The 25,701-nt window shown below is 38.6% G+C and overlaps 2 protein-coding genes across 10 annotated transcripts in view; one reads left to right on the forward strand and one right to left on the reverse strand.

Moving 5' to 3' along the window:
* PAQR3 (progestin and adipoQ receptor family member 3) overlaps positions 1-18,429 on the forward strand; it is a 32,618-nt gene extending 14,189 nt beyond the window's left edge. For 2 of the 8 annotated variants that reach the window (XM_070047982.1, XM_051820191.2), the window contains 3 exons: positions 96-293; positions 2,143-2,233; positions 5,693-17,081. In XM_070047982.1, coding sequence (XP_069904083.1) covers positions 96-293; positions 2,143-2,233; positions 5,693-5,835 — 432 coding nt within the window. In that variant the 3' untranslated portion in view covers positions 5,836-17,081. Of the gene's footprint in view, positions 1-95; positions 294-2,142; positions 2,234-3,649; positions 3,719-5,692 lie in introns of those variants that run through there. The other 6 variants (XR_007909455.2, XM_070047983.1, XM_051820186.2 and 3 more) reach the window with 6 other exon arrangements.
* BMP2K (BMP2 inducible kinase) overlaps positions 9,936-25,701 on the reverse strand; it is a 150,941-nt gene continuing 135,175 nt past the window's right edge. For both annotated transcript variants that reach the window (XM_008267688.4, XM_002716997.5), the window contains one exon: positions 9,936-15,731. In XM_008267688.4, the coding sequence (XP_008265910.1) occupies positions 14,299-15,731 (1,433 nt within the window). In that variant the 3' untranslated portion in view covers positions 9,936-14,298. The remainder of the gene's footprint in view (positions 15,732-25,701) is intronic.

Here is a 25,701-nt window from a genome sequence, read left to right on the forward strand (position 1 = left end):
AGTTGTATTTGGAATGTTAACATAGGAGCCTAAATTAATCTTTCCTTTTGTTTATCATAACAACAGAATGAAACTTTGATTTCTTTGCATTCTAGTATTGGCGCCAAGTGTACTTGATCACAGTGCTGGCCATGATCCTGGCAGTGTTCTTTGCGCAGATTCATCCCAATTACCTCACACAGCAATGGCAGAGGCTCCGTTCTATCATCTTCTGTTCTGTTTCGGGATATGGAGTGATCCCCACTCTTCACTGGGTTTGGCTCAATGGAGGAATCGGTGCTCCTATTGTACAGGTAGGTCAAGTGTAAGTGGTATTTTTCTTCTTCTTTTTTTTTGTTGTCTTTCAGTTTTACTTCTTTTCAGTAGAGTGTTAGGAAGTGGTTGGCTCTTGGCCATTTGTAAGCATATTTGTAATTGCACATTGACACCATAATTTTTTTCACAGCTATATAAATAAGTATACTTTGCAAAACTACAGGTGAAGTGACTATTTCTTTCTGAGATGTCTCCCTGCAATCATACATTCTTAGTTCTCTTTCTGCAACCCTAAGTGTGTAAATCCCTGGGTCACGATTTGTTAAGGAGGACTCCAAAGTTTCCATCTCTGTCTGCTGGGGTAGTGGAAAGGCCAATGATAAAGTATAGAAGTACAGAGTGATGAGACATTGTTTTTGTTTGTTTTCTGCTGCACCTGTTCAGTTTGGGTATATATGGCATATAAAGGTAGACCTAGGGTCTAGAATTTAAGCCAGAGTTTGAAAATAATGATAAAGATTTGGAAATCATCCAAGGGAGCATATTCAATCTGCCAAGGAAAATATATTGAAAGTAAGTGAAGAAAACAGATTAGACAACTGCTACTCTAGATTTAATTCTAACCGAAAATGAAGACCTGATTGTTGAAATAGAAATTACAAAATTTTGGATGTGGTGAATATATCCCTTTTAAGCATATAATGTTTAAGAACAATATCTATTAAGCCAGTGGACTTTAAAGAAATTCAGAAAAATATGGGAATGTTTCCATGTTCAGAAATCTTAAAATAGAAATATGACTTTGAAAGACAGTGGCTGTCAGAGATAGAATTCCTCTACAAAGGTACATCAAAAAGTTTGTGGGAAAAATGGAATTAAAAGATAAGTCTTCGGGCAGGGATTTGGCTTAGCAGTTAAGATCCCCTTGGAACACCCTCATCCTGTATCAGAGTACTGAGTCAGGTTTCTGTTCTGCTTCCAGTTCCAGCTTCCTGCTAATGTGCACCCTTGGAAGCTGCAGATAATGGCTTAAGTAGTCCCTCCCACCCATGTAGGAGGCCCAGATAGAGTTCCCAGTCTGGCCCCAGCTGTTGGCACCCATTTAAGGAGTTAACCTGTAGATGGAAGATGTTTCTGTCTGTCTGTCTCTTCCTGTTTCTCTGCTTTTCAAATAAAATGAAAATAAATATTTTTTTCAGAAATAGTGTTTTTTAAAAGATGTTTATTTTGGTACAAAACAATTTTGAAATCCATGTAGTCTTTTTTCAAAATATGCATTTCCATGAGCTCTTTGAAGACCTGTCATATATACTATTTCAAAATATTTTGCACCAAAAAAGCTTTTATTTAATTCATTTTCCACAAACTTTTTGAAGCATCCTCATTTGTACAAGGTATAACTGGCTGATTTTCTCAGGGTCGGGAAAACCTTTCTCACAGAGAATCGACAGTGACCTGGAATGCCTCATATAGTAGTGTGCAGGAGGACTGTTTTCTAGGATATCAGAACAGATTGCTGTCTTGAACAGTTACTTAGGTCGTTTCTAGCCATAAGTCCATGGTCTTTAGCCTGTCTGCCTATTCTCTGCTAAGTCCATTCTCCTACATATTCCACCTACACACCTGCATTGTAGATGGAGTTGGGCACCCTTTGACCATTCAGCAGTATTAAAGCTCTACCCCTGTAGATTAACCTTCAGGGCATTCCCTATGCTCTGTTCCTGAGCACTGCTTTCTGGAGTATAGTCAGCAAGGTTTCTATCATTGGGGACTCTCTGCAGAACCAGTCAGACTTAACCATGAGATTCCACCAAGAGGTTCATAGTAAACTGGGAATTTGGTAATGGTAGGGAGGTCACTGCAAAAGTGTTTTGTTTTGCTTTTCAGGACTTTGCACCCCGTGTACTTGTGATGTATATGATTGCTCTTCTTGCTTTCCTCTTCTACATTTCCAAAGTGCCAGAACGGTACTTTCCAGGTAGGTCTCTCTTGTATAGCAGCTCTATAGCTTGATTCTAAATCATATGCTTGAGATATATGGTTAAGAGCATCTAAACAGACCTTTTTCAGTGTTATTGATTGTAGAATGGTTCTTCCATTTGCAAACATTATCTAAAACTTTAACTTCCAAAGGGCTCCCACAAGCTGTTCCTTTCTTTTTCAAAACAGAAGTTCAGTCTAATAGGTGGGGTTGCCACTGTTCCATGTTTACAAACTGATAACAAGGCTGGCATTAGATTCTGAGAGTCTTCTGTGTCACAGCCATTGTTCTTTTCAAAAAGTAGACCACTAACTATGAACTACCATTTATTTCTTTATATACCAAGTTTGTTCAAAAGTAATTTTTATAAGCAGAGATATATAAAGCAAGAAAAGAAAATATGATACTGAGGAAAAGAAACCAGCTTTAGGAACTCTTCAGATTTAATAGTCCCCCTTTTCTGCCATTTTACTTTTTGAGCTTTTAGTTACCTGTGGTCAACAGTGTTCTGAAAATATTAGTATTTGTTTGAAGAGAGAGAAAGAAATCTATTCACATAACTTTATTAGAGCATATTGTTATAATTTTATTTTAATATTATTGTCAATCTCTTAATATTCCTAGTTTACAAATTAAGCCTTACCATTGGTATGTATGTGTATGAAAAATCTGTATAGACACTATGTATGTATACAAAAAAAAAAAAACTATCCACAGTGTCAGACATTTACTGGGGGAATATATGCCCCACAGATAAAGGGGGGACTACTGTTATGTACATCATAAGTTTCTGTAAAATAGATAAAGACCACAAATCTGGCTTTCAGCTTCCTGGCACCCAGCACTAAGAGTAAAAGCTAATAATCTTCATGTCTTCAAGATACAAACTAGTCACTCAACAGAAGTATAGATTTCTCTGTACCTTGGTCAAGAATGGGAAAATAAAGTTCTGATAGGAAGTAACTAAGAATACTAGTGGAGCCGGCGCCGTGGCTCAATAGGCTAATCCTCCACCTAGCGGCGCCGGCACACCGGGTTCTAGTCCCGGTCGGGGCGCCGGATTCTTTCCCGGTTGCCCCTCTTCCAGGCCAGCTCTCTGCTGTGGCCCGGGAACGCAGTGGAGGATGGCCCAAATGCTTGGGCCCTGCACCCCATGGGAGACCAGGAGAAGCACCTGGCTCCTGCCTTCAGATCAGCGCGGTGCTCCGGCCACAGTGCACCAGCCGTGGCGGCCATTGGAGGGTGAACCAACAGCAAAAGGAAGACTTTTCTGTCTGTCTCTCTCTCTCTCTCTATCCACTCTGTCAAAAAAAAAAAAAAAAAGAATACTAGTGGAGTCAGACTGGTTTCACATCCTACATTGGCCACTTATTGGCTGCTTGAGCTAAGTTACTGAAGCTCATTCCTTTCTAGTTTTCCCATCTGAAACATGGAGAGAATAGGACTACTGGCTCTCCCTGGTTATTTTGAGGAGCAGTTAAGAAAACGCTTGGAAAGTAGCACTGCTCCTAGCAAAAAGTAAGCATGTATAAATGTTAGCAGTTATTATTGTGATGTCGTCCCTAAACCTTGGTCTTATTTTTGAAATATGTGGTTTAGTAAGGGACAGAATGATGCAGAGACAAGGAAGCTTTGGCTTGAGTCAAGAATAACATTTAGAGAACCAAAAAGTGAATTTTTAATTGGAACGACTAGAAGTTGGAGAGCAGCCTTGTCCCTGCCTTCTCCTCGGTTAAGAATCATTTCCACAGTGAATTATGAGATGGGATTGTTGGGGGAAGAGAAAGGACGAGAAGTCATGTACCCCATAGATCCTCAGGCATTCCTCCATGCTTTTGTTTTTTTACCATTATAAAAACAGGAATTCAAATAAGAACCTGAATATTCGAACATTAGGTTTCGGGAACATAAGTCAGACATCGCCCTGAATTAAGGACCATGTATCTTCCAGGAAGGGCCAACATTTTACTCAGAAAATAATTCTGGCAAAAAATATTGTTTTACTTTATTAATGTTTTAACATGCTGTTTCTTCTTCATCACATACAAGTAAAAAATTCAACCATGAAAATTCTCTTCACTATGAAATTAGAACCATATTGCTTTTAAGCTTTAAAATATTCAGGAATTAGCAGTTGTCTAATAGAGAACACCTGCCAAAGATCAAATGTTGTATAACTTAACTTTCCTCCAAGATCCTGACATAAAATGTGCATAATGGGTCTGAATGTGTATAGCTGAATTCAAGTACATGAGACCAGTGGAGATATGGAAGACTGTAAAAAATGAAAAATTTTTAGAGTCAAAATGACAGCCTCAGATGTTCAGGTTAAATGCCTTACAAACCTTCTCCAACCAGTCCTCACATATGACATGACCACAAGAGTGGGAAGTGCAGTGAACACCAGGATATAAACAAAGTTAAATGTTTTCATTCAGATCATGTTAAATTTTTAGAAATAGATAAATACTACAATGAGTCCAAGGATCCCTAAGGTGTCCATGGATAGAACTAAGTGGATCTCTGATACTTGAATTACAAAGTAAGCAATTTTTGTTTGTAATCTTCTGTATTTTCTTTTAAAAGTGGGTCTGTAGGCTTCACTAGACTATTGAAAGAGACTATGGCGCACGTGTGTGCATATGTATTCGCCTGTACAGAAAGAACCTTGTTGATTTAAAAATCTGCTTACTATACTAATGAATATTTTGGTAAGAGGTTAGAGGATAGTTCTGTTATGAACTATGAAAACAGAAGCACCATGAGTAAGAAAAAGTTATTAACATTTAAATTGTTACTCTCCTAGTTCTGCCTTTTGTATTTATTGAGGCAGTTCAAGAAGCTTCCAATCTACTACTTAATCTTGGGATTTGACATTTAATCACAAAGAAATTGTTTGCTGATGTTGCATATGAACTAATCCACCTTAGCTACTCCATTACTAATTATAATATTTTGCAGATTATTTTATCAGAGAACATAAGATCCAGATGTTTTCTCTTTGCATACCTACTTGAAACAAGTGGTTCAACCAGCTTCATATCTCTTCATCTCTAAATACAGCATTTGCTTCTCACAGATTCATACCTAAATCACACCATGATTTAGAAGTAACACTAGTTTCTTTTGTGTCTCACTCATGTTTTTTTCCATTCCATCATGAATTAATACATGAAAAGCAAAAGGTCAAATTCCTGAAATTAATAAACTTAGGTTTTGAAAGCATACTAGGATTAGTATGTCAAAATTCACTTGTGTAGTTGATGAATAAAACCTTAAGAGTAGACCTAGTATGAATTTATCCTTTTCTAAAAACATTTAGATCTGAAATGTTTCTAGGTACTTAGAGACTACCAAAAAGCCAAACTGTACTTTCAAAGGCCAGACAGGAATATATTTTTCTTTTAATATCAAAATATTACAATCAGTATTTTTTCTTTCCGCCTTCCCTTTCAGGACAACTAAACTACCTCGGATCAAGCCACCAAATATGGCATATCCTTGCAGTAGTGATGTTATATTGGTGGCATCAGTCAACAGTGTATGTCATGCAGTATAGACATAGCAAGCCTTGTCCTGACTATGTTTCACATTTGTGAATTCAGGTATGGCCACCTGGTGAATTCAGTTGTTAAGCAATATATAATGGGGAGTTGTATACCCCACTGTTTCTAAGGTTCTCATTAGTTTTTCTTTTTCCTCTTGTTTAATATATCATGAGTAATGCTTTATAAAAATGGAAAAATAAACTTGGGTATCTGTGTAGTAACAATTGCTTTATGGACCCTTAAAACTACTAATCTTCTGCTTATACAGAAAGTGAAGTTTCGTTGGCAATCATAAGAAACATCTGAACAATGAATGTGACACTAGTGCAGAAATAGGATTTTATTTTACTTACCACCAGCTTCGTTTCCTTAGGAAGGGCTCATCTCCATTAGAAAATGGAGTCATCCTGTGTGATTACTTTAATAGAAGATACTTTCAGTAAATTGTCAAATTTAAGTGCCTAATCAAGGCAAGATTGATACGGCCTGTGCTTAGTATTCATATAAGTTAGGACAGTGATTTTGCATAATCACTAGCCATTAAATACATACTTTGTTTGATACTGGCACTTAAGATAGTATTTCCTTTAGTTATACATTCTCTACTCTCTAGCAACACTGGATTTTTTTACTTTGCCAGAACAAAAACTTGCAACTTCTTGTCAAGTTGAGAGGGGTATTGAGAAAAGGAAAAGAAACTTGCATTGTTATTTTCTATCAGATAAGAATCACATTAGATAGTAATTACATGATTAGGCAACAGATTCTATGGTGTAAAACCATAGAAGTCTTTAGCCACCAAAAGTTTTAATTCCAGATACTATTTAATTCCCAGTAATAATTTAATTGCAAGACAGAAAATTTGATTCTGAAATTCCAGAAAAACTTGCTTTTCTGAATTTGTATTCCTAAATTTCCTGATGATGGGGGTTCCCAGCCATATGGCCACGAGTAATTTCAAGGCCATAGGACCCAGATGGCCGTCTTGACCTGGAAGTGCACTTTTAGGCCTTAGAACAAGTCATGCCAATGCCCAGTTGGGTGATGTGGCTATTCACCTGTGCTCTGGTCCTGTTTCTGCATGTTTTATGCATTGCCCTGACAAAGTGCCGAGAAACACTGATACTTGGACCTGAAGTGTTAAACGTACTCCGTTTTGTGTGTACTCACTAGGGCTCCCTACCCCCTTGTATTGTAGTATTTTCATCTGCGTTAATTAAATCCCTTAAAGCAGATTCACAAAAATGTACATCTTTTATTGGAATATAAAATATTATCCAAGTTTCTTCATGAGCATGAACTGCTTTCAGAACACAATTATTGAATATCAGAAAAAAAAGTTGATCCTGGTGAAGTTTATTCCCAAAATGCCTCGTGTACATCGGATACTAGGAAAGCTGCTTTAATGTACCTCAGTTTATGCATCTGTAAAATGTTGTGTTTCTTTCCAGTGCAGTGCTGTTGAAATACAAATTCCATACCCTCACCTCCACCCCATCCCCAAGGCTCAGCAAGGAGCATTTCCCTAGGTAGGTTCAGTCAGGGCATTTTCTGTCATACCCGTTTTTTATGACAGATTGCTACTCTGAAAATGGCTCTCTTACCTCATAAGGCCACAAATTCGATGTTTATGTTAAGTGGTACAAGAGTAGGCGATATTTCCTTTAAAGCATGCTTTGTTGGCCTACTTTTAAATTAATATTTTTGTCATTTTGGCCAAACAGAATACACTGAGTAGTTAACAATCAAGTTAAAAATAAAGTGGAAGTCCAGTTATTTTATGTATGGAACCATTTTTTATTATAAAATCTTCTCCAAATTAAAAAGAAATTAAATTTTTTCAATTTTAAATTCCTATTTTTGTTTTAGTGTATTGATTTAATGCTTGCCATATGAATTAATGCATAGAGTATACTGTATTTTTTAACACCTTTCTTTGATTAAAAGATATACTGTCTCACCGTAGAGAGAATTATGCCATGTAAACATTTCAACTGTTTATGAAAAGGCTAGAATTTGGAAGAGGGCCTCCTCTCATTTTTATCTTTTCTATGTTATATTTATTATTAAGTAGGGAATGAAGGAGTCGATTGCTGTCAAACTATAAGCACTTCTGTATATCCGCCTTTATTGACCACCTACTGTGTGCACAGCACTACTGTTAAAATTTTTAAGATATTGTTAACATTAAAGAACATTTAAAACTTACATACAAATCTGAGCCTTGTATATTTATTTTGTTTTTATAGTTATCAAAATAAGATTAAAAGTATGCTATCCAGCTTCAATGCTCAAAAACAACTGGTGTTAATTTTACCTATGTGTAAACTATAAAAGTTCTTTACCTACAGACTTTATGTTTTAAAATTACTATGCCTGTTTTATATTGTCTACAGTAAATTAAAGGGTTGTAATTAACTCATTTAAGTACAGTTATCTTTCTATATAAAGCCATTTTCAAATAGCCAGGTAGTGTTTGTCTGTCATTACATTGAGTGCAATTTATTAAGCTGCATGGCAAAAATATGTATTATGTAAATAAAGCAGGCTTACTAAATATATTAAGTGCCATTTGTCATTCTTTACATCACAGCTTTAAAATGATACTCTAAATCAGGACAAAGGTTCAGGGAATGTCTGTCATATCTTACAACATCCTACCTGGACAGTGTCTGAATGCAGATTATGACTGCGGCAAAGCTGCCCAGCCCTCCATTGGGCAGGTGCCTACCCGAGATACACCTTGCCCTGTATTGAATATCAAGGGGCAAAGCCTGCACTTCTGGTTTCCTGCCAGTTGCTGGGCTAAGCAGGCCCATACCCACTCAGAATTCTACCTCTGCCATAGTATGTGGAGAATCAGCACACTACCAGGAGAGGCTGTTACGTGCATTATCACAGTAACTATGGTTGTGCTGAAAGGAGGGGTAGGTGCTATTGAGTACCAGGGTCCCCTGAAATTTTGTAGCAGGCTTCCAAATGGGGTGGTGAGATAATAATCTGAAACTGAAATTATCTTCAAGGAAACACTTTCTGGAGGGGGAGATTAATCCTAGGGGTCTTCCAAAAGTTTGTGGAAATGTGTATTTAAAAAAAAATGATTCCAAGTTTTTTGCACCAATATAAAGTTATCTTGTAATTCTGTTTCTTTCCATGAACTTTTTTGAAGTACTATTAGGGCAGCAGGAGTTGAAGCTTCATCCTTTCGGGGTTGAAATCAACAGCTACCCAGCTTCTGGTCCTGCTGTGCAAATGTAGCACCAGAATACTACCTACTCTGCCTGTAATCTCAGTTGTACCCTCCAACTGGACTTACTATGCAACAACACATAAAAACTCATGCCTTCAATATGAGAATATTAACTATTCCATGAATGATTCTTGAATTGAGCTTTCCTAAAATGGAATTATTCAAAATAAAGTTTAAAATGCAGCATTCTCTAAAGAATATTCATTATGACTGGATTTGAGCAATGACACATTGCAGATTTTGTATATTTTGTTCTACTCATGTGTGGTATTTTGCTGTTTTGTACCACTCAATAGATTCCTGTAACTTTACATAAATGTTAATACTTCCAATAAAAAAAAAACTCATTCCTAACAAATAAGATGAATCCTATTTGTAGTTGGGAAACTCACAAGTCACAGATCTCTAGACTCCAGTGTGTGAAATAATACGTTATAATATTAAGACCTTAATACCAAGTAAGTCCACCCATTCAATAAACAGGTTTTTTCTTAATGTGCCAAAGCCTCTTTTCTGACAGTATTTTTCAGTTATACTTGTGTACTACCAGTCCTAACAGTTTACAAAATAAATTATGAGAAAACTATGCCAACTAAGTTATTCAAAAGGTACTTCAAGATCATGTCTTTGCCTTACCATCACCACTGTGGGTATCAGCAATTTTAGTTCCTGAAAAATTTGTTCTATTCAGTCTTCTTCTTGTAAAAATTTTAGGACTAAATAGGTTTCTTAGATTCTAAGCTATGGGCTACTTAAGAAAGGGGAGCTTATCTTTTTTTTTTTTTAATCCCACTGTCTGTTATATAATATATGCATGGGTGTGGTATGAATGAAAGACCTGAGAAGCTTACATCCAAAACATTTAATAAAGCAAGTAATGAAAAACTCCAAAATCACAAGATTATAAAGAATATGCAATCCATCTGGGATTTATTGCATTTAAAGAAAGCAGATTATTAAAACAGTAGGTACGATAAATACAAGTAAGAAAATAATTTTAAATTTCAAACAAAAAACCAAAGTGAATCAGGGACAGAATTCAATCAAAAAGAATAAGCAATGTAAAGGCAGTAAAGTAATAAAATCAGTTAGTGCTTAATTAGACTTGGGGAAGTGGGGGACAACTGATTCTATCTCCTAAGTTTCCCAGCTATGTTTGAGGACCGAAGTTACTTTAGCAAGTATGCTTTATAACAGTTAGAAATACAATCAAGATGTAAATCTGGTTTATTTAAAGTTAAAGTTGTTTGCTTAGTGGTACATAAAAGGCTTAAGAAAATTCAAGTTTAACAAAAAATGGAAGTGTAATCAAAGAAAGTGCACTTAAAGCTGTTTGCCAGCAATTAAAAAGTAGCTTCTATACTGCTATTTGATGACTTTTCCATCATAAAAAGAGCATAGTAATAAACAGTTCTCTTTCAAAGAAGCACTATAGATTTTAAAATAAAACATAATAACCCCCAATGATGACCCTTTGCATTTTCATCTGCCTTCTTTTAGTGGCTTTTGTAAACCCTCACCAGGAGTGAATGTTCTTTTAGATATGATTGTGGTTGCAATTCCATTTTTTAAAAATTCACATTAACTCCACAGTAGAGAGTTGTGACATGTGCATGCATGTGTGTGTATATATTCTTTATTATATAAAACACCAAAGTATAAAAGTTCCCAAATAAACTATCATTTATGTTATTCTCACAGTAGATATGTCATCTCATTCTCACAGTAGACTGTCAACTCAATAACTGGACCTAAAATGACAAGAGTACTTTTGCTTAAAAAAAAAAAAAGTGAGAAAAGTTCACTGTACATTCTACATATATTATGACAAATACACCCAAACTCCTCAGAAGCAGTGACATTAATTTACTTGTACCTTCTAACAGTGCTTATGGGAAGTACCAAAATCTAAAGTAAACCAAGCCGAGTAGCTGAATTTATGAAAACCACTCTACCTGATGAACATAAGCACAGAAGAGTGGGTGCCACCTAGTATTTTCCACCAGCAAGATGAGAATTAGTTAATCCCTGCGGAACTTTGAACCAGGTAGGAATGAAAGGCGCATTTATCTCCAAACCCAGATATTGTAACTATGCCCAAGTATACACATACTTGGGAATTGGGATGAGGGATTACACTTCTGAATAAATAACTAGTCAGTTACATTTTCATCCAGCCAACAACCATTCCTCCTCCACTTAATATACACCATGCAGTTTTTAAGTCTTAGCAAATACATTCTTCAATGCCATAAAAGCTGGTCGTTTTAACATTAACATTTTACTGAAGTGATATTAAAATAATTTAGCAAATGATCCGCTTTTAACAAGATGATTCAAAACCAACAAGCATTACTAAAGCTGTTAGGAAACAACTTTGGCCTCGTATTTTTGCTAGTTTTACAATATTTTACTTCCCTTAGTGATGTTCAAGTATAACAGGTTTAGAGTTATGAGTGCTTTACATCCCAGAGAAGCAGAGGGACACCCAAATAATAACAGGAAAATATTTTTTTTCCAACTCTCCATCCGTAAGCCAGAATTGGACTATCCCTTAATGCAGCCAAACTTTTACTGGCTGCTATGTGCCAGGTACTGTATTAAATGCTTTCACATGCCTTGGGAGCTTTATTCTCATAATTGTCAGTAGGGAAGGGAGTGACCTGGATCGCAGCCGTTTGGAGTGAGCTACACCTTGACTGTGGTGGGAAGCGATGAGTGGAAATGGACAGGATAAATCTGTACTCCTTGGGAAAATGCCTATACTTCAACACAAAGAAATCTCCTCGTTTACATCCCATTGCATCTCAAATCAGATCTTAAATGTTTCCCCTAAGCTACAGTGAGTAAAAAGGAAAGTCACCAGCTGCACTGCAATAAAAGAATGTAAATATGTTCCACTTTCTCAGAGTAGTTTCCTCGGGCTTTGTCCAACGTAATAAGCCAAAGGGTCTCCATCAGTGTCTGATGAATCATTAAAAGTATTCAGTGTTCTGAAAAGCAAATAAAACTCTAGGTATTTCATGTTTACATCCCAGGGAGGGTACTTCAGTTCATCCACTACTTTTCTACAGGATGAAACTCAGGCGGTCTAGCAGAGACCAAGGACTAAAATAGTCAAAGAAGCATATGGTGTTCACATTAACAGATTTTTGTTTAACAAAACTTGTCTGATACAAACCTCCTGTATGTAGTTCATGAATTTATTGTGTAATCATCAACTCACCACTTTTAAAAGAAAGTTTCACTTGAATCTTATTTTATCAAGTTTTTTTAAAGATATCTACTTGAGCATTTGCATTAGCAGTATTAATCAACCTGAGAATTAGAAAAAAAGGTGCAAACGTAATATCTGCCTTTGGCACAAGGACAAGTAACTGGTGCAGTCCAGCTCTAAAAGGTAACTCTTTAAGTAGTAATGTAATGCTTGGTCTGCCTCTGCTACATTGTGATTCACATACTGCTTCCCAACTGTTTAGAAATCTGTACTGATTTAACATATAAAAGAAGAAAAAAAATGAATATGTGGTTTAGTTACCTATGTTTTGATTTAAGTTCAGAACCATGAAAACAGACAAACAGATTATCCTACCGGAGTACTAGAACTAAGAGTCTAACCAGATTACTCATTACACTTGAGTTGGGCTCAAAGAGAGTTAAAATATAGCAATCAAGGAGAGTGCCAGGTGATGAGTTTCCATCCCTCTTGGTAAACAGCTTTAACAGTTCTGGAAACTTTCAAATGTTAACCTGGCAGGGAAGGATAGTTAATTATAACTTAAAATAGAGACACAGGAAGCACGATACTATATTCACATTAATCCACAGATGTAATTTCTATCAAACACAATTTCTAAAAAACACCAAGTTTAAAATTAAGATTTGTGGTGTTAAAAAAGAAAAGGCAATTTGGTAGCTGGGCCCTTTTCCCTAAGAACACAATCAGTTGGCAGAGGTAAGATGCTAGTCCCTCATCACTGACCACCGTATAGCCACTGTGCACTCAGGTGGCTTCGTGCGGAGGCGCGCGCAGGACGTGGGGGTCCTGCCTGTAAGGCATTGTGGGCGTCACAGTTCTGTGCACTTCATTAAGACCACTCGCCCTCAAACCTAACCAAAATGAGTGTTGCTCCTGACTTGGGAAGTATTTGATGAAGGTGGTAAATTCACAAAGTATATTAATAAATGCAACATGATTTTACACTGTAAATGTCCTAAAAGTTTAGTGTTTCCAGATACATACATCTTTCCTGAAGTAAAATTTCTAAAAGCCTTGTCCTTACTACCAATTTTTCCAATAATCTGTTTTATTAAAGACATGATAATAAAAGGCTAGAGCAAGAAGCCATTCCAAAACAGAGGATAAAGTGTTCCTGAAGTACTGAATCATTTTTTTCTTCTATATCATTTTTTTGACATTTTACAAATCTCTCCTATGTGTTTGTTCTAGGCTTCAGCATATATATTCCATATTCTAACTTATTTTTTAATTGACAAACAAAAATTGTATATATTTAGCATGTACAACATGTTTTGAAATATGTATACATCATAGAAGGGCTAAATTGAGCTAATTGACGTATGGATTATTTCACATACTTATCATTAGGTATTCCACATTAATGGCACTTGTTTTTCAAAATGCAACAGAATTTTAGGCACAATAGTCAGTTACTTCTGGCTCTGCTTTATAGAGAAAGGAGTATGGGCTGAAATCTCTGCACTGTCCAGATAGCGTTCTGCTGCTTTAAGAGAACTAGATGAGCTTTCACTGTGTGGAAATTTCTAGAAGAGACCTTTTAAAATTTCACAAACATAACCTAAGTACAAATCACCCTAGTTCTAAATGCTGGATCTGGAGTGAGCCTGGGATGTGCACGCAAAAGTGACATTCTGATATCAAAAATAACGATACAGTTTGACTGTCCCTTCTAAGTGGCTCTGCACCCCGAAAAGGTGCCATGTGCTTTCACCGGAAGTACCTTGCCACAGCCGCATTTCTGGGCTGCACTGTCAGTAGCAGAAACCCTTGTTTAGAGCTTGCAGTGTAGCTCCCTTTTCTCCTGCCTGGAAGAAGCATCAAGTTACTACCCTGTAGAGATACTTCCTTTTTCTATTTGGTTTATTTAAAAATCACCTACTCTGATTGACCTGTAAGAATGAATGATATAAAGAGCTATACAAATAAATTTTCTTTCAAGTTCATAAAATTAGTCATACTTTTTTGAAACAGGAGTTAATGCCGAGAGTCCGGGAGAAGTTATCTACTGTTTAGAAGGAAATGGAGCAGCACCGAATGGGTCTAATTCAACTGGCTGGGACTGCTGGGACTGATGTGGACTGATGCTTTGCACCACGAGTTCTGTAAAGGGCACCGCACCAAAGTCATCCATTTTCAATGCCTCCGCACTGTGGAATGACCCATGGAGTGAATTCTGTCGTGGCCGCCCGGGCAGGATGGTGGTGTGGTCGGCACAGATGTCGCCCAGGCCCTGATGGGACGGGTGCCAGGGCAGGTCTGGAGGATGGAAGGGCTTGGCTCCAAAGGGGTCCAACAGACTCTCCTCGGGCTGTAAGACATTCCCCCTCTCCTTCCCATCAGGCAGGGCCACGCTGATGTTCTCCTTGGAGTCCGAGATGGTTAGAAATTCATTGCTGCTCTGAGAGTCTCGGCGGCCCACTTTCTTGTGCCTGCGAGCCCTCTCTGGAGTGCGGTAGGTAGGCTTCAGGGTCTTCTTGGTGCTGGTCGGCGTGCCATGATGCCGCTTCCCGTTACTCTTGGACATATCCTGCTTTGTGCGCCTTTGGCGAGAGGACAGTTTCTGTAAGCTGCGCTGTTTGACTTTTTGCTGCTGACTCCCAGTTACTTCCTCAAAGGGCACAAGGCCAAAAAGGTCCTCGGTGCTTTCACTTTTACTTGTTGATGTGGGAAAGGGCTGAAATGGAGTGGAGCCAAAGACATCTACGCTCTGGGGGCAGCCAGGGGGAGTGTGGGCCTGGGGCGCCGGCACGTGGCGCTGCTGCACATCGACCTTCTTGCTAAAGGGAGCCTTCGTGAACACATCAAATTCCTCCTGCTCTAGTCCCACAGTGGGAGACCTCTGTTGACCCAGGTTCTTTGCGTTGTCTCCCGGCTGGGGCGGTTGAGCATGCACTGCAAAGAAGGGGACAGCGCCAAATACGTCAAACTCCTGTTTGGGAGTCTCCAACCCAAACCTAGAGGGCAGCGGGGTGGGGGTGAGGAGTGCTGTGGCCAGGCCTTGAGTTGGTCCACCGCCAGGTTTGTCTTTGCAGACAAGGCTCTCCCCACTGTACTTTGCTTTAGTCTGCTCATAATCAGAATCAGAGCTGTGTTTCTCCTCTTCTTCCTCATCCTCAGAATCCATAAGCAGAGGCCGATGGCCCAGGTTTTCTGGTTCAGTATCCTCATCATTAAAATCCCCTTGCTCTCCCTGAACTTCTTCATCCTCTTGTTCTTCCTCTTCACTGCTCTTAGGAGAAGGGGGATCTGATTCAAAATCACTTTCAGATTCATCATTCCCCTTTTGCACTTGACCCTGTAATGATGAATTCTCTGAGCTTTTCTTTCCGGTCCGCTGATCTTTACATACCAGACTTGCTTTTCCATTCCTGATGGGGTTTGCAGTGCTATGTTCTAGATTCATGGATGAATATTCAACTCTCTTTTCGGGAGAACCTGCAGGTTCAAAGAAAAATTAGAACAATATTCAATGCATTTAAAAATCTATCTGCACTAAACAGTACTAGGCATTAGTACATGATATTACATATCCCTCACACCAGTTTCCTTAGAGGAAAAAGTATTGTCAAGTCTTTTTCATTAGCCTTAGTGGACACATTTGTCCTCAACCTAATGGCTCTTTAATGAAGCCAGACTCATCATATCTACCTCCACACTGCCTTACGTATTACAGACCTTCAGTGACGGCTAATTTTTTATTTAATAGCACTCAGAATATGACCCTAAAAGGAGCAGACAAGCAAATTACTTCTCCCCACCATGAAAATAAAAAGTATTCAGCTCATTCTGACTGCTCAGATTTCACCTTCATCAAACCTTAAAGTTTTCCCATAAACAAGCATGAATGGATTTTCTGCTTCGTTAAAAGTTTCACGAAATTGGCCGGCGCCGCGGCTCACTGGGCTAATCCTCCGCCTAGCAGTGCCGGCACACCAGGTTCTAGTCCCGGTCGGGGCGCCGGATTCTGTCCCGGTTGCCCCTCTTCCAGGCCAGCCCTCTGCTGTGGCCCGGGAGTGCAGTGGAGGATGGCCCAGGTGCTTGGGCCCTGCACCCCATGGGAGACCAGGAAAAGCACCTGGCTCCTGGCTCCTGCCATCGGATCAGCGTGGTGCGCCGGCCGCAGCGCACCGGCCGCAGCGGCCATTGGAGGGTGAACCAACGGCAAATGGAAGACCTTTCTCTCTGTCTCTCTCTCACTGTCCACTCTGCCTGTCAAAAAAAAAAAAAAAGTTTCACGAAATTTTTTAAATTCGTGTTCTGATAGTATCTTTTGAACTGTATCTTCCATCACTAAAGCTAAAGACAAGATACTAAACTGAGACTGAAAGGACATCAACCTCCTCTCGAGGGACACATCTTTGTTTAGCTGTCATATTTATAGAAGTGGTCTTCAAAAAATTAATGGAAAATGCATGTTATGAAAAATTTTTGCATTAAAGTAAGCTTATCTTTTGATTCAACTTTCCCACATATTTTCTGAAGTTTCCTGGTACTATTAGGCATTCCGTTGAAATTATTCTGCCTTTAGAAACAAATCTAAGCCATCAGTATGTTAACAGTGTGCCACGCAATAAGAATACACCAAAAAACACAATGCTTTGCAATTTAACTGTATGGTCTATAAGAAAGAAATACAGTGTACACACTTACATGAAAATATACTGCCCTCCCAGTATAGTCATGTACTGATTTTTTAAAGGTGAAGATCAATTTGTATTGATCCAACCACACATTCTCATTCCTGCCCCCTTTCACTTCAAATAAAATCAGACATTTTCAAAACAATTAAATGGTCTGAAGTCTGTAATCATGAAAAAATAATTAGGTAGGAGGTACAGTTCCTTTCCCATTATTAATACGGCAGTCTCTGACATGACACCTTGGAGTATTTTCTCCTCTTTGAAAAGTCAGAACCATTGTCATCCCACCTCTCTGACTGCTGGGACTTTGCTTTTACCAACATTCCCTTAAATGCATAGGTCCCGCAGATTCTATCTTTGCCTGTGTTTCTCTGCATGCACTCTCTGGGGTCTTAACCACCTGGGTGGTGACTGCAAGGTACACCAACAGTTTTGGCTGGCTCTAATCTCTAACCCATTATTCCTAAGTTCCAGACAAAAATCTCTAATACTTACCATGAATACATTTTACCTGTCTATTGAGAAGAGGATCCTACTGTTACCTCAAATTCAGTCATTTCAAAAGACACCATTAAAATGTGCGCCTCCACAGTTCCCTGCAAACGACTGAGCGGCACCTCCATCTACTCAGATCCTCAAGTCACCAAAAATGTGGAAGTCATCTTCCCTCCTCCCACCATTCACTGCTTTAAAACCTAATGAACCTGTTCCCCTCCTCCCTCTGCTTGCCATTTCATTCCTTGTTGTCTGATTCTTTCATTATCTCACAGATCAACTCTAAGCTTGCCTCTGCCTCAAGTATTATCCTTCAGATGGATTCTTTACATGGTCACCAGAACGATGACATTAATCACACAACTACTGTTTTCCAGGGTCTCTCTAAGAGCCTGACCCTTCACAAGGCGCAGGGTGCTCTTTGCTCACAGGGCTCCATCCCACCACATCAGCAGCCTCAGCCCGATGCCTCCCTTGGGTAGTCTCTTCATAGCCACACCCACATGCTCCCTACCTAAAAACAAGAACCAAATAGATGGGATGGCTTGTTCTGAGCTGTCTTGCTCTTTAATTTCAATTTTTGCTGTATTAAGATCTGTCTCCCTTTGCAATACTGTACCTCAGTATGAGTGCCCTTCTACAACTCCCACTGGACAGCCTGATGAACTTAACACATGGCCTAGCCTTTCAGAGCCACTCCTGGGGGGGGGGGGGGGGGGATAGGAACTACTCTAAACATGATGCTCCTAATGAAACTAGTACAAACCCTAACTGTACTACCTACTCTACTCTATTGCAATTATGTGTCTACTTGTCTAGTATTGCTATTTATCATTATCTTGTTTATCATTCATCTCTGTACTCTAGCATTGTAAGGTATCAGTATTTGTTGAAACAGTAAGTGACTACTTGGAAATCACCAACTATATTCAAACTACATTAAGGGATGTGATAATAAACATAAATTTAATATAATAAAGGAATATAATCAAGATAAATTCTTTACATCTGGAGATATTTTAGCTCAGAATTTAGTCACTCACATTTACTTAATTCATTCAACAATACATTTATTTCAAAGGGCACTTTACTACGTGCTCTCTTCTGATTAAGCCCTGGTGAACACCACAGACATGGGGTTCACAATCAGAGGCTGTAAGTAAATTTAGAAATAACAGAGCAGAAGGAATGGGTGTAAAAACCCACTCCGGGCAGTCAGCGAAGGCCTCCCTAAGGAGAGGACGGTTAAGCCCAAACAGGAGAAGGCACCAGTCACACACAGGGTATTTGAGCCCCTCGCTCACTCTGCCTCAACACGGGCTAGTGAGACTACAACTCAGGGAGCAAACAGGACGTGGACAAGATGAAGGAGAGGAGACTGCAGCAGGCCAGACCATGAAGGAGTCAGATTTTAAGCAAAATCCGGTGGGTAGTGGAAAGCCACCGGAAGGCTTTAAGATGGGTGCCATAATCAGATATTTCAAAAAGACCACGGACATGTAGGGAAGACTAGAGGAGGAGTGGCAGAAGTGAGGGATCATGGAAGAGGAAATGGTAATTCAGGTTAGAGCTCGCAGTACTGGGTGGATAGAAGTGGGAAAATTTGCTTGTTTTTTTAAGGATTTATTTATTTATTTATTAGAAACGCAGAGTGAGCGAGAGAGAGAGAGAGAGATAGAGCTCTTCCATCCTCTGGCTCACTCCCCATATGGCAGTAATGTCTGGGGCTGGTCCAGGCCAAAGCCAAGAGACCAAAACTCCACTGATTCTCCTTTATGGGTGGCAGGGTCCCAAGTACTTAGGATATAGAAGTGGAAAAATTTTGAAAGACATTGGAGAGGAAAAGTCTGGATGGAAGGAAGGGTAAGTAAAAAACAAGTGGGAAAGTAGAGATGATCAAAAATTTGGTTTTGGAAACACTAAACTTGATAACTAAACAAGGCAACATTTATGTGCAGAGCAGGTATTCCTGACATGAGCAAAGTGCTAAGTTTTTTGGACTGAAGAAAACAGATTTGCAAGTTATCATCACGCAGAGCAAGGACACAGCCAAGTGACTAAAGGGCATTACCTAGAAAGAAAGTGGTGAAAAACTGAACCCTAAGTTATAAAGCATTCAAATGTCAGCAGAGGAAGAACCTTCAACCTATTAAGTACCAGCCAGAGAAGAGCAGCAAAGCCAAGGAAGTACAATGTCATGGAAGTTGGGAGAAACAGTATCTCCGGGGGGGCCAACACAACAGAGCTGATGACGGAAAGTGGCCCCTGGATCTGTCAGCAACAGTGATGAGTGGGAAAGAAGGTGGAAAATTCCACAGGTTACACTGAAATGCAAATATAATCTTCTGCTGGTTCCTTACAACCAGCCCAGAACTATATGCTGTAGGTGTTATCCCACCCACACAGAGCCACAACGTGCACCCCACGCACCTGTGCATGGTCATGACTGGTTATATTCTGCTTCCTGAAGTGTACTCTGCAGAACACTACGGCCATGACAAGAGCTACACGAGTGGTTTCAGGTGACTGAGTTGAGCAAATGACGCACTCTACAGTCCTCCTCTACTCCAATTCAGCTGGAAAAGCTCATTAAATGTGCTGATGAGTCTTACACACAAAAGAATCCATTTTAGGAAACTTAAGATTTTATGAAGCCTTCACTATACTTTTACAGGCAACACCTGCTAAGCTCTGTGAACAGTTATGCACAAAGCACCATGGGAAAATGCTGCTCTATAACTTCTGATTTTTAAAGAGCTATATTTGAGAACAGTTTAAGAATTGAAAAGGGACTGCCTTCAAAAAGAACAAGACAGACAATAACCTATACCATCTTTGTGGTTTCAGATTACATCTCCAAAAAGTACAGGCAACTGGGGAAATTTTTGGTGTGGAATGACTGGCTGTCTCCCCTTCATAAAATTAAAATAGCCATCAAAAATATCCAACAAGTTCCAGCTCTTGATTCCAATTTCCTGCCAATGCAGACCCTGGGAGGCAGTAATTATGACTCAAATAACTGGGCTACTGTCCTCCTGGGGAAGACCCTAGATTTTTCCCAGCTCTTGGCTTTACTGTATCTCAGCCCTGGCTACTGCCAGAATTTGGGAAGTAAACCAGTGGTTCACTTTCTCTGTCTCTCTCTCTCTCTGCCTCTCAAAAAATTAGTTTTCAAATGTATACAGATGCAGGCACTTGGCACAGTAGTCAAGCAGTGGGTGCAGCATTCTGGCATAGCAGGGAAAGCCACCATTTGCAATGCAGGCATCCCATGTGTGTGCTGCTCCACTTCTAATCCAGCTCCCTGCTAATGGCCTGGGAAAAGCAGCGGAAGACGGCCCTAGTGTTTGGGCTCCTGTTACCTACATGGGAGACCTGGATGAGGCTCCTGGCTCCTGGCTTTGGCCTAGCACAGCATTGGCAGTTGAAACCATCTCCAGAGTGAACTAGCCGATGGAAGATCTCTCTCTCTCTGTAACTCTTTAAAATAATAATAATAAAAAAAAATGCTGCTTTAGAAGCCTGCATGCCATATTGAGGTGCCTGAGTTCAAATCCCAGCTCTGTTTCTGATCCTAGCTTTCTGCTAAAGCACACCCTGGGAGGCAATGGTGCTGGCCCCAGTATTCAGTCTGTGCAATCAACATGGGACACAGATTGGGTTATAGGTTCCTGGCTCCATCATGGCCCAGTCCCAGCTGTCTGTCGCGAGTATCTAGGGAGTAAACCAGTGGCTAGCAGAGATATCTGTGTGTGAGTATGTCTCTCTCTTTCTCTCCCTCTTCCCTACTCTCATATTTGGAAGTGAACCAGTGGATAGATAAATATCTCTCCTTTTCAAAGATAAATAAAAATATCCAAATTATTTTTATCCCCATATTCTTGCAAACCACACTAACATTCAGACGTTTCTCTATTTCCCCTGCATAAACCATTGTAGTCAAGCAGGGTGAGAGCACCTACCATGCTGACCCCCAGCAAGAACAGTTTTCATACACGTGGCCCTCTCTCTCCAGCATCTCCTGCTAAGGGAAATTTAAATTCCAGGCTGCAACAGGCCTAGAGAGGGTTCACTTCCCTACAGTAACAGCAGTTTATGTACTCATCCCTCTTTACTGAAACCATAGAAGAACTGAGAAAGAAAAATAAAAAAACACTTTAATACACCCTAAGGCTTTTAAATCCTGTCCCATAGCCAGAACATAACTATCAAAATAAGTATTTCAAATCATAAAGTTGGTTATACAATGTACAATGTATAGTACTTTAAAATGTGACCTCTAGCTAAGAGTGTCATGAATTTTCATTATTCATTACTTTGCCTCAACATATTCCTATTATTTAAAAAATGTTGGATGTTCCTACTTTTTGCTTCTGGAGCCAGATTGCTTCTTCCCAGTTGTCAGATTAAATAATACGCATTTGATTTACTATGAAATTTAATCAGGATTATTTTACTGCTGCAGTTAATTTCCCAAAAGTATATTCTAAATATGTTGCTTTTCAATATATCCTAAATCCTAATAATCCCCATACTGACTAAGGTTTATATTATTAACATGAAAGTGGCTGTTTTTCAAGTAAACTGCAGGAGAGAACAGCACTAAGAATGTACACTTACAACACAAACAAATGGCTAGAATGTGCCTGGGATGGTTACTAGGTTACATCTTTTATTGTTAATTTATTTTACAAAACATGGTAAAATTTCATATACTGATTAATTTTTTTATTTGAGGCTCTATGTAGGCATTCCTCTCTCCTTAAGCTAACTAAAGTAGAATGAGGTCTTTGTGGCTACTAATCAGGATATTCTTTATTTCTCCTTTGTGCCTGGGACTACAAACTAATAATTTTAACTTTCTGAGTAATTTAGCAAGTTGGATTTTAACCAGTGATACTGAAGCAAGTGTACTGATTTAATAAACAAGTGTCATGCAAAAATATGTGATCACTAGTATCTATAAGCAAATATTAACAAGAGTTAATCAACAGAAAGTTATTTCAAATGCTGTTCCTCAAATAACTTATTTAGTGAGAAAATTAGCAAGTAACTTACATTAACATCCTTGACATATTTATACATAACATATGGAATCAAATTATTTTAAGGTAGCTCAAGGACAGACAGAATGTTTTTCCACTTTTAAATAACAAATATTTTCACAGATTCGATATTGTGGACTGAATTACTACTATTACCTTATTTTCAGAACCTAGACCTATAAAACCACAGACTTTTACAAACAGAAAAACTTCAGAGATAATGTAATTAGTATTGGTCTAAACCATTTAAAGTAGAACTGAAATCTTTAACTGAAAGTATACATATATTTAATAGAACTTGCAAAGAATGAAGGTCTTAACATCTTGTGCTCTTTCAATTCTTTACTTCTGTTAGATTCCACTGTCGGAAATACACAAATCCTCATCTCCGAGGTAGGGGAGCGACTGCTACAAACAGCCAAAATTACTCAGAGTCCAATCCTAAGAATAGGTGAGTGGTTAAGACAGACAATACGGATCTGTGTAAATTATTGAAGAACAATGATGGGTTATGAGGGCCCACATTACTTTGTGTAGCATGTAAACTGTCTCAAGGAAATTCCAAGTTCAAATACTGCAAGAAATGTTACAGCAATGGAGGTATCAGTGAAGTGTTAACAGAACTGCTACTTATTCACACACATAAACTCTGATTGATTCTCACTGCTATACTTCATATACCCCACGCAAAGAATTGCAAGATAGTCACTCAAAGCTATCCGTCAACTAACAAGCATTTACTAAGTAAGTTAAATATAACACCAACCATTTAGTAACTGTCCATAATATATATATATTCCTTCACCTGCAGGGGACACTAAAGGCAAATGTCCTTTGATGGCTGTGTGGTTATTTGGAATCATGCATTATTTAGTATTTCACTTTCTTAAAGCACAGGTAACAACAATAACCACCTCATAGAGCTGTAGCAGAGGTTGAAATGGAAATACATGTAAAGTACTAGTATGTTACAGATTCTAAATAAAGGGCTGTAACTGTTACTGCTACCATCATTCCACGACTCTTTATGGAGTACCTACCACAGACATACTGTAATAGAAACTAAATCACCTGATAGAGATGAGCATTAAACAACAGGAACTAATCTGGTCAAGGGCACACATGCAGTTCCAAGGCCTTTTCATACATCATCCCTTAACCCATTATTATGCTTCCACAACAGCATTAGGGCAGAAATGCTCTGTAAGGTTTGCTATGATCTTGCCTGCAGCTTTTTCCCTTCTTCAGTTTTACCAACTCCAACTTCAAGAAGTTAGCTTTTTTTTCCCATGTCAGATCACTGTGGCAACTTCCTACCACAAAGCATCATTGTGACTACCCAAAACAGGTCACAGCTTTCCCTTCTTTCTATTTTTATCTTTTGGTGACCTTAATTCTGTTGCATAGTTTCAACTATATTTTAAAGGCATAAGTCAAAAAAGGGATTTCTAAATACTTAGCCTAATTTCTCTTAACATATAAGGAATTTGAGTTTAAGGCCATGGTGACTTCTCCTCTAACAATACTTGTTTAAAAGTCTTACTTGTAAATTCAACAATTAAGCTACTCATAGAACATAATCAGTATCTTGCTTATCTTTTGTATCCTCTTTACAAAGCCATGCCTGAAAAGTCAAAAATACAAACAGGATGAGATCTGTGTTATTTTTTTTTTATCAAAGTGTTTTGTTGACACGTATGAGTTCCTTGGGTTAAGAATATTTTAGGGGCCAGTGCTGTGGTGTAGTGGTGCCAGCATCCCATGTGGGCACCGGTTCGAGTCCCAGCTGCTCCTCTTCCAATCCAGCTCTCTGCTATGGCCTGGGAAAGCAGTGGAAGATGGTCCAAGTGCTTGGGCCCCTGCAGCAGCATAGGAGACCTAGAAGCTTTTGGCTTCTGGCTTTGCAGTGGTTCAGCTACGGCCACTGCAGCCATCTGGAGAGTGAACCAGTGGATGGAAGACCTCCCTCCCTCCCTCTCCCTCTCTCTCTCTCTGTGGAGTGAACCAGCAGATGGAAGACCAACCTCCCTCTCCCTCTCTTTCTCTTTCTGCTTCTCTGTAACTCTGCCTTTCAAATAAATAAATACATAAATCTTAAAAAAAAAAGTAGAAATAGCTTACACACTCTAAAAATTAGAGGAAAAATGGAATATTTATTTTAAAAAAAGAGTATTTTATAGCCTATAGGGTTAAGATATACTATAAAGCTTTATCAAAGAACAAAAAAAATTATAAAATTTAAAAAACCCTGAAAGATAAATATCCAAATGACCCTCATTTTCCTCATCTATAAAAAAGGACCAACAATAGAACTTACCTGATAGGGATGATTAATCATCATCTTAGTTACTGCAAGTGCATTAAATTGGGGGGATGTGTATGAGATTAGATTCCCAAAGTATACTTTGATAAAGAATTTATTCAGCAAGGTATTGTATGACATACAAAGATAAATACCTGACTTCAAGGAAGCTTATCATTCACATTAACAGCTAATCCTGATTCTAGTGACCTGGAAAATGAGTAACCAAGGTAAGGAAATTTGGGCAGTTCTGAAAAACAAGATTACCTCACCAAATAAAACTTAGAACAAAGATTCACCAGATAGATATAAGAACATGCATTTATCTACTGTAGAATAACAAGTTTACATAAAAGGTATTTCTAAATGTTTAGATTGCAAAGATACCACCTTTTTCAAAGTCTAACAGAAGATTCCAACTCAAAAACCATATATATAACTAGACCTGAAATGGCATTTCTTAGACTAGACATTCATACAGCTGTTATACAGTATTCTTGTAAATATGTCATAAAAAGAATATCCTAGCTAATGCCACATGATTTTAAGCTAATACTATAAAATATGTGTGGTCAAATAAATCAAACTTTATAAACTCTACCAAAAAATTCAGAATATTTAGGAAGTATCAACTATGGAGAGAGGAGCATGTATTGCACCATACTATTCCTATTACCATTCTCTAATCAGGGTTCCCATTGTACTTTCTGTTATAAAACAGGTGGTACGTTTTCATCATATAAGAAGATTCCAGCATCAAGGAAATTTCATTTTGATGTTCTTTTCTTTGCTATCAGATTATAGAGGATAAATGTCTTGAAGCTGCTCCTCTAATTGCATGCCTTCTGTTGTCTCATCATTTAGGGATAGGGCAGGGGCTGTAAGATGGTACACTCATTCTGAATTGGCAGCATACTGCCTGT

The sequence above is a fragment of the Oryctolagus cuniculus genome, chromosome 8 (genome assembly GCF_964237555.1).
Source record: "Oryctolagus cuniculus chromosome 8, mOryCun1.1, whole genome shotgun sequence".
NCBI classification, from domain to species: domain Eukaryota; kingdom Metazoa; phylum Chordata; class Mammalia; order Lagomorpha; family Leporidae; genus Oryctolagus; species Oryctolagus cuniculus.